We start from the raw sequence: 15,560 nt of genomic DNA on the forward strand, positions 1-15,560 counted from the left end.
TATTGTGTTTGGTGTGGACACACCGTATTAGACTGGAATGCCCAACTCAATTTGTGTGAAGAGTTTCATTGAACTCTTCACGTGCTACTGGTGATTTTTGTCATGAATAATTAGGACTGAAGTTGGTCTTAGATGAAGTTTTATAACCTGTTACCAGTCTGGGATGCGTTCAGTCTTGTGCGCTTTCACAAATGCTTTTAAGCACAATTCCAAAATATTTGGAAATGCCTATAAACCCTATTGAGTAAAAGTGAAGTATAGTCCTATGTACTTTAAGAGGCAATATTAATGTCAGAAGTTACCGCCTCTCCTTTACTCTTCTCCTTTTGTCATGCCAGCATACGTTGGTGTGGCTGAGCTGGGAAATAAGCAGAGGAGCTCGTCTTTCCCTTAGAATTACATTTTAAGAAATCAGTCCCTCCCTTTCTCTCCGTGTATCAATTCTCTGATGTAACTTATACACGACCATACTAACAGTTGGTTTAGCACAGCTCAGACAGTAGCAAACTGAAGTGCAGGGCAGAAACAAGTGGATGAAGAGCACAAGGCAGAGGAGAGAAATTTCTGAAGTCAATAGAGCTGGTGAAATCACAAGAGACATCTTAATATTAAATATAACTAAATGGCTAGTGATAGGTATCTGTGGTTTGCTTTTATTTGTCATGGTATCTACATCTAAAATACACAGTATGATCCCTATCGCATACTTGAAGAACTCAAAATCTTCTTTTAAATATACTTGAAGAACTCAAAATCTTCTTTTAAATATACTTGAAGAACTCAAAATCTTCTTTTAAATCTCCAGACAAGTGAAAACTGAAGAAAAAATCCTTATCTGAATGACGTCTCGTATGAGTCACTTAACATTGTTAGATACTTTATAAAGAAATTTGATTCTTTGCAGTGTAGGTCTGGTGATGCAGTTCATAGCTTAGTATCACACATGTTGCTGCTGTGCGTCTTCAGATACTGATACAACAGAAGACTAAAGCATTCTTCAAAGGAATACTTAAAGCTTTTTTTCTCTGTAAGAGAAATAAGAGTACTCGAAACCCTACAGTTGTGTTCGAGAATCCATGAATATACCCCCGTGCCTGCCCCAAATGACAGGAAGAGTTAAAGCAAATAATGTTTTCCTTAACTAGAGATGGCACCACGTTGTAGAGCATAGACTGCTTAAGATCTGCCTCTGGTTTGTATTTGGTGGAGGGGAAGGACTTGGGACAGGATGGACCAGGGATGTAGAGTTGTTATGAGATCTGTTTCTCACTCTCTGTTTTTTAATAATGTAGGCATAACACCTAATATGATGCTCTGCCTGGTAGGGAGGTGAGGAGTTTTTGATCTTCTACAATTATTCTCGTGTTTAAATACTTTTGTATATTGTTTTACAATGCTAATAGGTGGCTTGCTTGGGAAGAAACATTGACCTAAATAGATGTGTGCTTTAGATAAAAATAAAAATAAAAATATTTCAATGAACTACCCTCAAGTGTCTTGTCTGTCTTTTCTGCCTTCTAACTGATCTTTTACATGGTGAGCTCACTGAGATCTAGCTGCCTTAGTTTTGTCATAGGGAGTATAAGGACAGCATCAGTGTCAGTGCAAAGGAGAATGTGAAGTCAGTCAGACACTGGCTAGTACACAAGTTGTATTTTATAGGTTATCATCATTAAATACAAATATATTACAAACATTGGAAAAAAAAATAGAGGGGAATCCCACTTTCCCTTGGTTGTGCAGTTCTGCAGTGGCATTTTGGAAGTGCAGTGCTCTTTCTGAGGGGAAAGATACATACGTAGATAATGCAACATGCAAGCTGCTGCATGTTCAAGGGAACAAAGCAGAGAATAATTAAGCAGCAGCAAATAAAATTAGCAAGTTAGTTTCTCTTATTAATTTTATAATTTTCAGTGTAAGAATCCAGCTCAAGGAGAATTAGGTACAAACATAATGAGAATGTAAATATCACTTTGTATTTCCTTTCACTACAGTAAGTGCAGTAAGTACATTTTTTAATTGAAATGAACAGATAATTAGGGAGAAAAACAAACCACTGCTCTTACCAAGTTTCTGTAATAGAAGTTGGTAGTATTGCCATACCTATTGCAGGATGTCTTCTCAGGTATATTTTTTTTATCCTGTATCGAAGATGATGATTTTTAAAATAAGAGTGAAAGTGAGTTATGCCATCCTGTGTACTGTCTGTCTTTTTGTAGTGTTGAAGGCAAGTGCAATGCTTTTCCAATGGACTGATCCGATCACTTGTCTCTTCTGCTACAGAAGAGAGATCTCTAGAGTGTGAGGCTTGAAAGATAGTCTTGGGCTTTTGTAAGCCACCGTGAGTGAGCTGGAGGGTAATTGCATCAAAGAGAACAGCTCACTTCCCTTTGCACTGCCCACTGTAGCAGGGGATTTTTTTTTTTTTTTTTTTCCTCGCAGAAAATAAAGGGACATACAGAGTGTGTTTACCCCTAATAAACATCCTTATCTTCACTGCCTGTGTACTGGAGTAAATTCAGTTCATGGTTCAAGTGTGATTTGGTACCACTCAGCAAAGCCACGCTCCAGCTGAATTTATGTAGTCAATGGTTAAAGTAAATTCAGAAAAGGGAGAAGTGTGGCAGTGACTGGTTCACTCAAGACAGGAAGAGAAAGATCTTCCTCTGCTTTTAGCAGCAGAGAGGAAGAAAAGCTCCATTGCACAGTTTTCTCTGAATATCCATCTTGCTAATATAAAAATTGACGAGGAATCAGTTTAAATATTTAAGTGAAATAATACAGTGGGAGTGAAGAAACCACATGTCACTTAAACTCCAGGATGCATACCTAAAACAGTATTTGAGGCACAATCAATAATGAATACGAAAGCACTCGTTTCCTTCTAAAACATTTGTATGCTAATTTTAAACATCCAAGGTCAAGAACACCCAAGATGTATACATAGTGTACAGACTGGTGGTTGCAGTTTAGAGTAGTTTGCTTGTTCTTTTCAAACATGTAAAAATAGTCTTTTGAAGTCTGTTAAAGGGCAGCGGCAAAAGAAATGTAACTTTGAAACACATGACGCGTTGATTTAAACAAATCTGTTCAAAGTCTGAACACCTTTGATAATCTTACTGTTAAATCATTAAAGGATTTTAAAATGGATGCTTAGAATTAGGAAAAAATTAAGGTTATATTAAAATGTGCTGTTTAAAATGCAGGGAAAAGCTGGTTTTTTCCATGATTACTTTGTGTTATGAACCATAGAAAATATGCTAAAAAATTGTGGTATCATCAGTAAGAGTATTTACAAAGCATTGAAAGCGAGCACTTGATCAAAGCTGAATACAGTTTGAAGGTGCTGTTTGTAACTATAGGTTATCCTTATAAGGTTTATTATGGAATGATTTAATAGCAGCTAGGTTTTGCAGTACTATCCTAGGTGTATCCTTTTATATTCCTTTGCCCTTTATGCAAAACCTGAAGTGCAATAAATGCACCAGAAAGGACAAAATCCTATTTGTTCCCCATCTTTTACATGGGTAGTATGCTTGAGGGCAGTCTGCGCTCATGCTATTAGCTGCAGTGTTCGAGTGCTCTGTTTGTATCACAGCAGTGCTTGAAGTAAGGTTGTCTTCTTTACTCAACATCTTAAAAAACCCCAAACAAACCCACAAACCAACCCCAAGCCTAAGCCCCCTGAAGGCATGGTGGAGGCTGGGAAAGGTATTCACAGAACCAAACCCAAGAGCTGCAGGCAGGAAGCGGCTACTAAAACTGACCCCCGGCTTGCAATTTGGGGTGTGCTTGCTTTGGGGTGTGCTTGCTTTGGGGTGTGCTTGCTTTGGGGTGTCTCTCGGCCTTTTGGACAAAATGAACCAGGAGATTAACAGGACTGTGCTGCTTGTGCAATTTGGACACTTTCAGTTCCTTGTAAGAGCAGAACTGTCTGGGGAACCTTTCATGCCTTTGGACTAGCAACTGTAGCCTCATCACTGACCTAAAGCTTGAAAAAATGGGATTTTAAGCACAACTTTCGTTTAATGTGTACACATTTGTGTCCATAATTGGATACTGATTGTCGAAGCTTGCTTGTCATACTCCTAATAATACGGCATTTAGTTTTACGAATTCCTGGAGAGCATTCAGTTTTGCCTCTCTCATTTATTTTGTAAGTTAAAATGATAAAATGTTAGAAATGTTCAGTGTGTGAACTGAGTGGAAAAAATGTTCAGTGTGTGAATGGAGTGGAGGAGAGGTTTGGTGAGGGGTCCAATCTGCCCTTTGCTATTGTTGGAAAGTAAATTTATCATTTTATTTTAACTACTGTTCGAGAGAAAAACGCTATAGATACTTAACATCTGTCTTGTAAACATATGATGTCAGGTGTTGCTTGCTATAATTTAGAGATATGAAATGAAAACAACAACTCTTTGGTTTTGGATATTTCTAACAATGTTGGATGTTTTATTTTTACTAAAAGGGAAAACATGCCCTTTTGGACATCGGGTCATCTATCCTCTTACATCTTCCAGAGTGGTTTTAAAAAATTATGTTCTTCCGTCTGTCTGGCTCTGCATGCCTTCCTGGTGCCAAACTGCCCTCCTCCCTGCCTCACCTCTCCTTGCAAGGCTTTGGAGAAAACGCTGCATCGTTCACAGCTGTTGATTCCCCAGGGCTTTTGAAGTCCCAGCGGTTTTCATCTCTGCAGTTAGCTTATCTACAAACAGAAAGAGGCAACGCCCAGGAGGTTTTTTGTCTTAGCGATTTTTATTTTAGTCTGGAAAAAGACTTTTCCTGCCACTTTATCCGTGAAGACACTATAGAGACACGGGAGAAAAAGGGTACAAGATGAGACTTCCCCAGGGCAATGCACGTATGGTATGGTGGTTTGCACGCCTGGAGCCAGGCAGGCTTCCCCTGAGCAGCACAGCAGCACCTCTGAGGTCTCCTCTCGCAGCTGGGGCTCTGTGTTCAGAGGAAATGTGCATGACTGCCAAACCCAGCTTTACAGCAGTCGCCTTACCCTTGATGCCTCTGCATGAAAGCATTTGGCACCTGGTTTGAAACTGTTTTTCAGAGTTGCTGGCAGGCTCCTGTCAGTCACAAAAACACTTGGCTCGGGGTTGTGATTTTCTCTGCCACGGTTCTCTGGGACGTTGGGCTACTTTCCTCACTGCTACGCTGCCAGTGCTAAGCCTTGATGGGAAAGAAGGATGGAGTAGTCCTCAGGTGTATTTCCTGAGGGTGTCGTTCAGTGGAAATGGAAGAATGGACCTGGACGACGAGAGATGCCAGAATCAGGGGAGCTGAAGGTGATGTCAGTGAGGAGATAGGCAGCATCCAGCAGCTGGTGATTACCCCTGTGGAAAGTAAATTTACGACTTTGCTTTGGATTTGCCAGCTATCAGTGCTCTACACCTAAAGCTTGGATTTCACTATTTGAATGACATGAAAATCAGCATTCAGCGATATGTGAAGCTTTGTGTAATCAAACCCAGGCTGTTACATTTCTACCTGCTGGAGGTCTGCAGGCTGTCATGTTCCTAAGGAAGTGTTGGTGTGGGTGCCAAGGCTGTGAATTCTTTCACGTTTGTGTCTGTATGACTTTGACACATCAGTGTATGCCACAGCAGTATTTAGTAGAGGTGTATTTGCATAGCTGGTATTTAAAATTTGCTGTTTGTTTTTAAGGGCCCGTTAGAAGTGCCATTATGTGAAATGAAGGACTTGCTTTTAGGCCATCTTTTTCCTTCCTTTCCTTTTTTTTTTTTTTTTTTTTTTTTTTTTCCCCTTTTCTTTTTAATGAGTTTTCATTCATTCTGCCTTTTTTTGAAAAGCCCTCATCCTTTCTCCTTCCCTAGAGGCTTGTGGTTTGATTAAAACTAACCTGAACCATCACAGAGTACTAACACGATACCAGAACAAGGCAGATGGAGAGAAAATGTGCAATTTAACTTATGAACACCCTTTACTTGGAACAATATGCTCATTAGATCAGCAGCTGTGTAATCACCCTGGAGTTGTCTGGCTGCATGTCCTTTTTCGCATCTGTCAGCCAAGTTAAATGCAAATGTAAATGTAACGGTTCCTAGAGGTCTTTTTGGTTCGAAAGTTAATGATGGATTACAGTAAAGTATTAAGATATGTTTCCCCACTCCCCCTCTTCTTTGCCAAATGAAGTATTGATCCAGGGTTGTCCGAGGCCTGGTAAACTGCAATTTAGCAAATAACGAACTCACTTAATGGAAGTAATTTGAGAATATATTTACGTGTAGTAATTTCATCTTATCTCTGAACGACAGAGATGCAAACCAACGATTTTCTCTTTTCTGTTTTCCACCTCTCTCTCCAATGTGATGTATGAGTGAAAACAACTTAATGAAAACTCAGTCAGCATGTGAGCATGAGTAGCAGTTCTGGCTTTGAAGTATCTTAGATATGAAACACTTAGAATTGGCTTTGTAAGAGCCTTACTCTGGTGTGTATATGGCTTTGTTTTCTGTAGGAACATTTGATTTCTATTTTTATTAGCTTTTTATTTTTCATAATCTGCCCAGAGCTCTGGACAGTGTGTGTATGTATCCAGGTAACTAATATGTGCATACCTGAAGACTCCCTACCTTTCAATACACTTGAGTCTCTAAAAGATTCTAGGGTGAATTTCTCCTACTAAATTAAACCCTTTGTCATATCAAAACCAATATGCTCTTCTTTCAATCAAAATTTCAGGTTGTGAAGTGAGGAAAAAACCCATAGAAAATGTAATGAGGCCTTGAGAATTAGTCTAAAGTATGTGTAACCATTTTATATTCATGGTTGCCATGCTGAGAAATTTTACTTGGAAACCAGTTGGAAGCTCCCAAAGAGTGGAGTGTAGTATTTCTCCTGTATCATCTCCTGTATTAAATGAGAAAATGCCTTTTTTGCCAACAGAAATCTTGAGTGTCCTCGGGACAGCTTTTGAAGGATTTGATTCTTGAAATGACAATGGCTAATGATACTGATATTGCATGCAAAAGTGAAGGGCGGTAAGATATTTTTCAAGCATGGACAGAAAACCATCCTTCTTTCTGAATAACAAAATCAGGTATGCTCACTTCTCTTAGAAAGTGAATAGCATCTCTGTGGTTTCCTTTGAGATAGTGGTATCTAAACCAGTCTTACGGAGCCAGAAGGCTCTCTTCATGCATAGAGCTTAGCTTGAGAGTGGTTACAAATACATGTAAAACAGGTATTATTTTTGTGTACTACTTACACTGCTATATTTTTATATAACTGAAAGTCAGCCAACCAAAAAGAAGTATCTCAAAGTCAGTTGATAAGGGGGGGCTTATTAGACATGTAATTAGAGATCTAAAGTTTTCTTGAATGTAACAGTGCTTGAGATCACTCTTCCAACCCAGAGACCGTAATGGAGACAGACCATAGCCAAGAAGCTATCAACTCTCTGAAGGACAAATTTTTCTTTATAATTGAAGATTATATCCCATCTCCCCCCCCCCCCCCCCCCCATTTGAGAAAGTAAAATAAGACTTGTTTGGGAAGAAACCCATGTGCATGTATCAAAATGTACCATGTCAAAAAGTGGGTTAGTATTGGAAATATTTTTCATTGGCAAATAACTGCATTTGTTATGTCAATCTGTTTCTACGTATCTTCTAAATAAATTCACTTCAAGGGAGGGAGTAAAGCTAAGTTTTCAACAAAATGCAGTGCTCAAATACTAAGCTAGATGCCCAGATTTTGAAAAAAGACTAGATGTATAATATGGTTGTGAATTCTTCTACTGTGCTTTAGAAAAACATATTCTGATTTAAGTGCATACATGGAAACAACTGCTTTGAAGATAAACCCGGAAATGAGACTTTCTAGGTTTTATTTGCATAAAGTATGGAACTGTTGCCATCAACATTTGTTGATGACTTCATGTTTTCAGTTTAGGTAAACATCAGAAATATAAATACAGGCTTAATCCTGACAGCAGCTGTCAATAGCAAGGAAATGTTGCCTGTTTGGGGAGACAGTGAGTTGCAAAATGATTTACTTCTCTTTCTTCTAAAAGTGGAATAGTAATTTTAAAAAGTACTTTGTCTGTTCTTGAACTGCATGATTTGTAAGTTCTTTTTTAAGAAAGAAGATTACAAAGTGACCCCCACCAAAATACTTAATAAGGCACATTTTGAACTCAGACACACTACTGCTGTGGAAAGAAGTAAAATAGTCCCTCTAGTGTACTGCTGCTGCAAGTATGCATAGGAATGTCTGAGGTGATTTACTGAAGAGTATGGCTGCAGGAAATTACAAAATAACGTTTCGGCAAGGGATGTGAAAGTGCTTACATGAACTGGAGAGTCTGCCCTACAGCAGTAAGTCAAGTGAAACAATAATAAGTACCGAGCCAAAAAAAATGTGCTGTTAGAGTAATTCATGAAGTAAAAAGTATAACGTGTAGTGCGAGACAGTTGCTCTTGCCAGCTGTGCCCAAAACGTGAATGAGGCGCAGAGCCAACCGCCAGGGCGCGGACTGAGGTGTGCTTCCTCGTGCAGGGCAGTAGATTTGAATTTCATGTCGTATTTTGCATAAACTGCCTATATAAGGAAAAACAAACTTGGATGTTCACATCTTCTTGAAGCAAGTGTGGCTTTGATGTGACTTCTAAAAGACTTGCTTAACCTCTGTCTGGTGACATTAGTCAGTGCGAAAGGAGCTGTGTGGAGGCAGGTGCGGGTGGGGCTTCCTTTTATGCCTGAAAGTCCCTGGCTAACATCTCCCTGCTTCGGGTTTGCCTCAGGAGAGTCATAGAGTTACTGAGTTTTCCAGTGTGAAGGGATGTAGTCATTGCAGGATGTTTTGGAGTAATAAGAGTTTCTTTTTTTTTCATGTGTTGTAGCTAGCCAGAATATAAATATGAATCTTTACTCGCTATCTAATTTTCACTGCCTGTTCCTGGTACTAGTGTGTATGCAAAGGCCCTGCAGCCGTTTGTATGTTTGTTTGTTGCAGACCAGAGCCAACCACGGAAGCCTGTTGTTCTGGATTTTGTACAAGCAAGGAATGCTACTTTTGCACTTAGACTAAGATCCAGTTTAGCCTCAAAAGGTACAGGAGCATCTGCCTGGGTCCTTGCTGTGGAAGAAAACTGCACAATCATTTAGGGTTAAATAGGTAACATGGATTAAAGCTCCACTGAACAGAAGACAGCAAGGCAAAAAAAGCACATGAAAAGCATTAAATTGAATGTTATGGACTTTGTGTATGGTACACTGAAATTTTGGAGTTCAGAATTGCAATATATGTATGTAGCTTCCCTGGTGTCAACTGTATGGGGCTTCAAACTAGCACTGTTCTGAAAAACTCCGGAGTCTGTCTTCGTCAGTTTGTTGAAAATAAGACATTTTGCTAGGTTTAGTTTGATTGTTTTGATGAATGTGTATTGAAACTCTTTTTCTGACGACTCATACCATACATAACAGATCTTCCACATGGACCTAGAAATTCAGGAACTCTTAAGTTCCTGCAGTGGCTCGGAAGCAAAGAACTGACATGTCATGTGGAGGGAGAATCTATCTTTGCCTCACTTCATGTTGGAGCAAATATCTTTACACGTGTGTGATATTGAAATAGCGTGTTGGCCAGAAGTGGTAGTTTCATGTATGATGACTTGTGTAAATATTCCTGACATTTTCTCAGAATTCTTTAAGGAAACCACAACAGCAAGAAAAAGACCCCTCAGCAAAAAACGTTCTGTTTCTTGACAGAGCACTGTTTCAAGCTGCGCTTTAATAGGAGTGGTCAATGCGCAAGCATTACTTCTTATTTTGTGGAAGTTGTCTGTTTTCAGTTATGTATTTGAATTGTAAACACATGCTGGGGTGGTTAATGGTCTTAAGTTCAGAATTATTTTGGTTTGAGTTAGAAGCATAGCAATCTGCCCATTACACCTTCCCTTTTGTGATGCCGGTGTGGCCATGCTTCGTCATGTACTTCTGGAGAACACAATGTGTCTGTGATACCGACAGCTGTTGTCATGATTACCATTTTCTTCTTAGCAGATTATCCAGTGTTCAGTTTTTGATAGGAATCTGCCTGTTTGCTCTTCCTGCAGTGCCAGACCTTCTCCATTCTAACAGCAGTGAAATTTTAGTGGCCTTCTGTTGTCTCCAGTCCTACAGTTCCTTCCTCTCTCCTTTTCTGTGTGTGCATGTTCTCATAAACAGTTTTCTGCCTTCCTCAGTGTGTGGGGTTCCCCTCCGCTTCACCCCTTAAATAAGTGTTTCATATCAGTTCTGGAAAAAGTTCTTCTATTCCTCTTAACTTACAGGTCTTGCTTTTGTTTGTGTTCATATTGATAGCTCTAAAATGTAATTTGGCAGTACATTCTGGGAATCTTCCTAAAATTCGCAATTTTTTTGTACAGATCTTTTTCGTGTTATTTCGAAGCGACTATAATTAGCTGTGAAGAGTAAGCCATACTTCTACTGGGTTTGATTATGTCAGATAAGTGAGAATCACTCTAAGGAAAAGAGGTTGCGTGGGTGGAATAGTTTGCAAAAGACTTTCTGTGTGCTGGGAAATTACACGTTGAAACAAGAAAGAGATATTTAGTTCACCAGACTTTCCCTCCTCTGTTTCGATAATCATTAAACCTCTCTTTCTGTGATTTTGCCAATCAATGTTCACCCATCTGTAGGGAGATCATTTTTCCAGCTGTTGAATTTTCGGTTGACTTCCCATAGTGTCTTGTCTCATGCGGCTTAGCAGTCCTTGCAGTCCTGCACTGGGATTCTCACAGGTGTGCAGAGGCAGGTCTTGTCTGGTACAGAAACCAGAATTCCCTTGCAACAGCAAGACTTTTTAAAGGAGTATTTTTTTTTTTCTTTTTGAGCTTTTGAATAATGTGAAATAGTTTTTAATTAACTTCATGGTTACTCGATCAACTTTTATTCACAATTTCTAAAACTTTCTCTAGGTTATATTACAGTTCTTCCATTTATAGGGGAATTAATGTTCCCGTACCTTTGATTATATTCACAGCGTATTTATTTGTTTTTATTATTCTTTGAGTTTTCTGTAAGGCAAAACCAGATTTTCTGTGACATTAATTTTCACAGCAGCTTAAGTGAACCCAGAATGTTCCTTTCACAGGAGTAGTATAATTTAGTTCATTCCGAACTTTGCTCATCTGCATATGAGACCTGATTCACTTTGGAGGCTTTGTAACTTCAGTTTAAGCACTGTAGCTGGTTATTATTCTCTGTGGTTTCTACTTTGTCATTCTCCTGTTCAAACATGTCATTGTCCTTCTGTTGAGAGATGTACTTTTAACTCTTGTGTTTTATGGTCAGGTTAGTCTTGTAATTAGGACTTCAAAACCAAACAATTTTAACTTGTAGAGATTATTCCCAAACGCCCATGGAACATAGAATTGCTATACTGAATTTTGATACAACCTATAAAAACCTTATTTGGAGATTTTGCTTCAGCTTAATATGGATTTTAAGTTGTAAAGACCCAACCCGAAACTTCTGGGAAGTTCAGGGGAGTCTTGTCGTTGGAAGTATGCAAATTCAGACAGGGTGCTGTTTTGGCACTTTTTCTCTCTAGCAAATAAGACTTGCCAATCTGATGGCGTTTAAAATAAGAGAAAATATTTGTGACAGCAAGGACATACTAGGCAGAGTACAAGTTGGTCTTGTATTATTACAGCTGACGGCAAAATAACTCCATGTATGTGACTGTATGAACATGCATTTTACCCTCCCTAGTGTTCTCCCTCTCTTATTGTATAGCCTCCAGCACTTACCAGAGGTATTTACTTAGAATGAGATCTTCCAGGCTGCTGCTATCTTCTAAAAATAAGCAAAGCTTATGGGCTCGAACGTGCAGCTTCTCTAACTGTTTGGCTAATAAGAGATTACCTTTCCTTTGCAAGCTGTCCTGAAAAGGTGGCTTTCTGCTGGTTTGGCATTTGGCTCCCTCTTATGGACAGTGTTTGGAAAAGCTCAAATTAATACTTCGGGTTTTCTTTATGGAGCTACAATAATAATAACAATAAAAAAAAAATCTTCAGAGCAGTCTCCAAGATGAAATTTCATTACAATTGCATCGAGGTGCAATTGCAAATTGAATGTCTACTTTGTGACATATATGACCTGGTTTTAAATCCAGTTAAACTGGCTTTTATTTGTGCTAAAACTTGTAAATGAGAGATTTCCCTTTTCTGTCTTTGTGCTTCCATCACATCCCCAGTACAAAAGCAGTGAAGACCAGCTCATGCGAAACCTCTGGAAGTTCAGTGCACTCGGTGTTTGGCACAGCCAGATTCTGTGTCTGTTTATACTGTTCAATGTGAAATGGTGTTGCTGATAATTGAACAATAGGGAACAAAATGTTTTATTGCTTCTGTTCTACAGCTAATCATGGTTTCTAATTCCTTCTTCTCCAGGTGATAGAAACACTTTCAAAACTTTCTCGCACTCCTATTGCATTGGGCACAGGAATAAGGTATGTTATTGCTCTGATGAATGGTGGGAATAATGCCTCTTGCATGATGCTCCCTGGGAAAGTTGTTGGAAGCAGTATAGGCAGTGTCCTCCAGTAAGAACTTCTCTGATTGTAAATCAGATTGCCCAGCTAACCAAGGCTCTGGACCTCTGAGGAGCTCTGAAGGCTATCTTCCTCCTCTGGTACGCTTACTGAAGTGCCTGAACTACCTTTACTTCTTGTGTTGAAACATGAGCTGAACAAATGAGCAGTTAGTATTACAGGACTTGTGTGATAATTGTGACACATAGGTTGTAATTCAGGCTGATGCAGTGCTGATCTATGTAAAGACAAATGGGTTTTCTCTCCTGTTTCCCTTCTGAAAATCACTAAAACTGCCAAGTGTGTGAGATTCTTATTTTTTAAAAGAAACCAAAAAACCTGAACCAAACCTAATGTCATAACATGGAGTTGTTCATCCTGGAGAAGAGAAGGCTCTGGGCAGACCTTATAATGGCCTTCCAGTACTTGAAGGGGGCCTATGGGAAAGAGGGGGGCAATCATTTTAGCAGGGCCTGTTGTGATAGGACAAGGAGTAATGGTTTTAAACTAAAAGAGGGTAGATTTAGACTGGATATAAGGAAGAAAGTCTTTTACGATGAGGGTGGTGAAACACTGGCACAGGCTGCCCAGAGAGGTGGTAGATGCCCCATCCCTGAAAACTTTCAAGGTCAGGTTGGACGGGGCTCTGAGCAACCTGATCCAGCTAAAGATGTCCCTGCTCACTGCAGGGGGGTTGGATTAGATGGACTTGAAATGTTCCTTCCAACTCGAACTATTCTGTGATTCTATTCTATAAACTACAGTTGTGGGCTGTGAGAGAAGGTGAAAGACCTCATGCTTTGATGTTCTCCATCTTTGACTGGTTTGATTCAGCAGTCTTAGCATATATGGATGGATGATGTTTTTAAAACGTAGACAAAATTCTCTAGCCAGTCCTGTAATCCATGTCGTGTGCTAAAAAGAGTAGTTAATATTCTCAGTTGAAAAACTGACAATGGTGTGCATTAGTGGTGATTTGTAACAACCCTATTCAGTAGGGTTTTTTAGTATATTAAGTACTGATTCATGTATAGAAGTCTAAATACACATGTACTGTTCATCAGAGAAAAAGGGCAACATACAAATACATTAACATACAGTAATCTGTGTGAAAACTTTAGAAACCAAACAAAAACCCACCGTGTGACTAGACTAGTGCTGTGTCTAATTCATGCTATTTTTCTTTCTATAGGCCCTTCCCTACAGAAGAAAGTGTTGATGATGAAGATGTCTACAAAGGTCTTCCTGATTTGATAGAGTATGTTGTAAATCTGTAATTAAATTAAAGATTTTGGCTTTCACTTCCATGCTATTATTTATATGATGTTATAGAACACATAGTTTTAGTGAGAATGGGATATTTATTTGATTTAAAAAGATTTTGTTAGCCATTATGCTGACCAGGAAGAATTAATTATGAAAGCTCATCTGAATAATTGTAATACATTAATTATGTAAGGAAGTATGTTTCATAGAGGGTGCTGGTAGCAAAGCAGATCATGAATGTGTTTTTAAATTATCTGTCTGTACTGTGAGAACGCTTGCATAGAATTACAATATCAGTTGTAAGGGACCCAAGGAAATTGTCTTGAACTTGCAAAGATGATGCATGTTTGGATCATAATTCAAGTGGATTGTTTCCCTAAAGTCAGTGAAATTTTTGTACGTGTGCATTTACCTCTCTGGGTAAGTGTTTGCAGGTTTATTAATTATTGCAAATTTTCACATTGGCTTTGAGGTACAAGTAAGACAGGCATGAACGTGCTGTGTACTATTGAATGGTAGGCTGCAGCTTTATTTTGCAGGCTGGTGAGATACATACATCTGGGCATAACAAATTATCAGGAAGAATGAGTCTGGTATCCTGTGGCTAGGATCTGTCAAGATCCATTAGGAATCATGTTGGACAAGAACTGGGATCAGAGCTCACTGTCCCAAAGCTCTGAGTTCGCTGGTGCTCATCTGGCTTTATCTTGGCTCTGACCACGCTGTATGTCGCTGTCGGCGATGTGGTCAAGTGGCTGCTGTTCACGCTGTGGATTTGTTTCTTTACTGACTGTAAAGAAGGGAAACCCCACCATGGCTGGCATCGCTAAATTTACCACCTTCCTTTCAAAGCTCATCCTTGTCTCCTGCAGCTGACTGGCTGGCTCGTAGATAGCTGCTTTTCACTCTGTGTAGCTGAATATGCAAAAGGTAGGAGTTGCAAACTTGTCAGAGACCCAAGTGGGCTAGAGGTGATGTCCTCATCTCTTAGATGTGGTGGCATTAACACTGTTTGAAAACGATATTTCTGTTGGTTCTTAAATAGGTATGCAAAGTACTGAGAGACAGTCTTTCATTAGGAAAAAAAGTTAACCATAGCAAAGAAATGGAGATTCATAGCTGCTCTTTTGCATCAAATTACAAGTATTATTCACTGAAATTTGATAGTTACATGCTGTCTCAATTGTGGAGGAAGCAGTTCAAGAAGTACTCTCTTCATAAGTAACAAATGTGCCAGTGAATGATGCAGATGGCCCACGTTTTTTTGTGTCTCTTAATTAGTAACGGTATTTGACTAAAATTAATTTAATTGTCCCTGAGTTTAAATGGTGCCTAAACAATTTAGAATGAATTTAAGGCTTTCTGTCAGAAAGAGCTGTAGTAGTTAAATGTTTCTATCCTTACTCTGCCTTTTTGCCAGCTTTTGTTCCCTGGAGCATAGATGGTAAAATGGAGTGTATCTGTGCTGCACCTGACACGGCTGCTAGTGTTTAATATGAAATGCTAGCACACCGTCATCACTGGTGCAAGCTGAAATGTTAGACTAACCTGGAGCATCTGAGCTCTCCTGAGGCATGGTATCTGTTGGAAAAGGAAGGGATGTTAGCAATTTCTGTCTTCTGTTGAATCCTCCAAATATATATTTTTTTAAATCATTCTGTCTATTGAAACTTCTAGCACTTGCTTACTTTATCCTTCCGATGTCTGCAATTTGAAAAAA

The 15,560-nt window shown here is 39.1% G+C and overlaps 1 protein-coding gene across 2 annotated transcripts in view; it reads left to right on the plus strand.

Moving 5' to 3' along the window:
- The window catches only part of VAV3 (vav guanine nucleotide exchange factor 3), a 175,909-nt gene that overhangs the window by 52,007 nt on the left and 108,342 nt on the right, over positions 1–15,560 (plus strand). For both annotated transcript variants that reach the window (XM_086462617.1, XM_086462618.1), the window contains exons 3-4: positions 12,435–12,493; positions 13,767–13,832. In XM_086462617.1, coding sequence (XP_086318743.1) covers positions 12,435–12,493; positions 13,767–13,832 — 125 coding nt within the window. The remainder of the gene's footprint in view (positions 1–12,434; positions 12,494–13,766; positions 13,833–15,560) is intronic.

This window comes from Leptosomus discolor, chromosome 3 (assembly GCF_034619465.1).
Source record: "Leptosomus discolor isolate bLepDis1 chromosome 3, bLepDis1.hap2, whole genome shotgun sequence".
NCBI classification, from domain to species: Eukaryota; Metazoa; Chordata; class Aves; order Leptosomiformes; family Leptosomidae; genus Leptosomus; species Leptosomus discolor.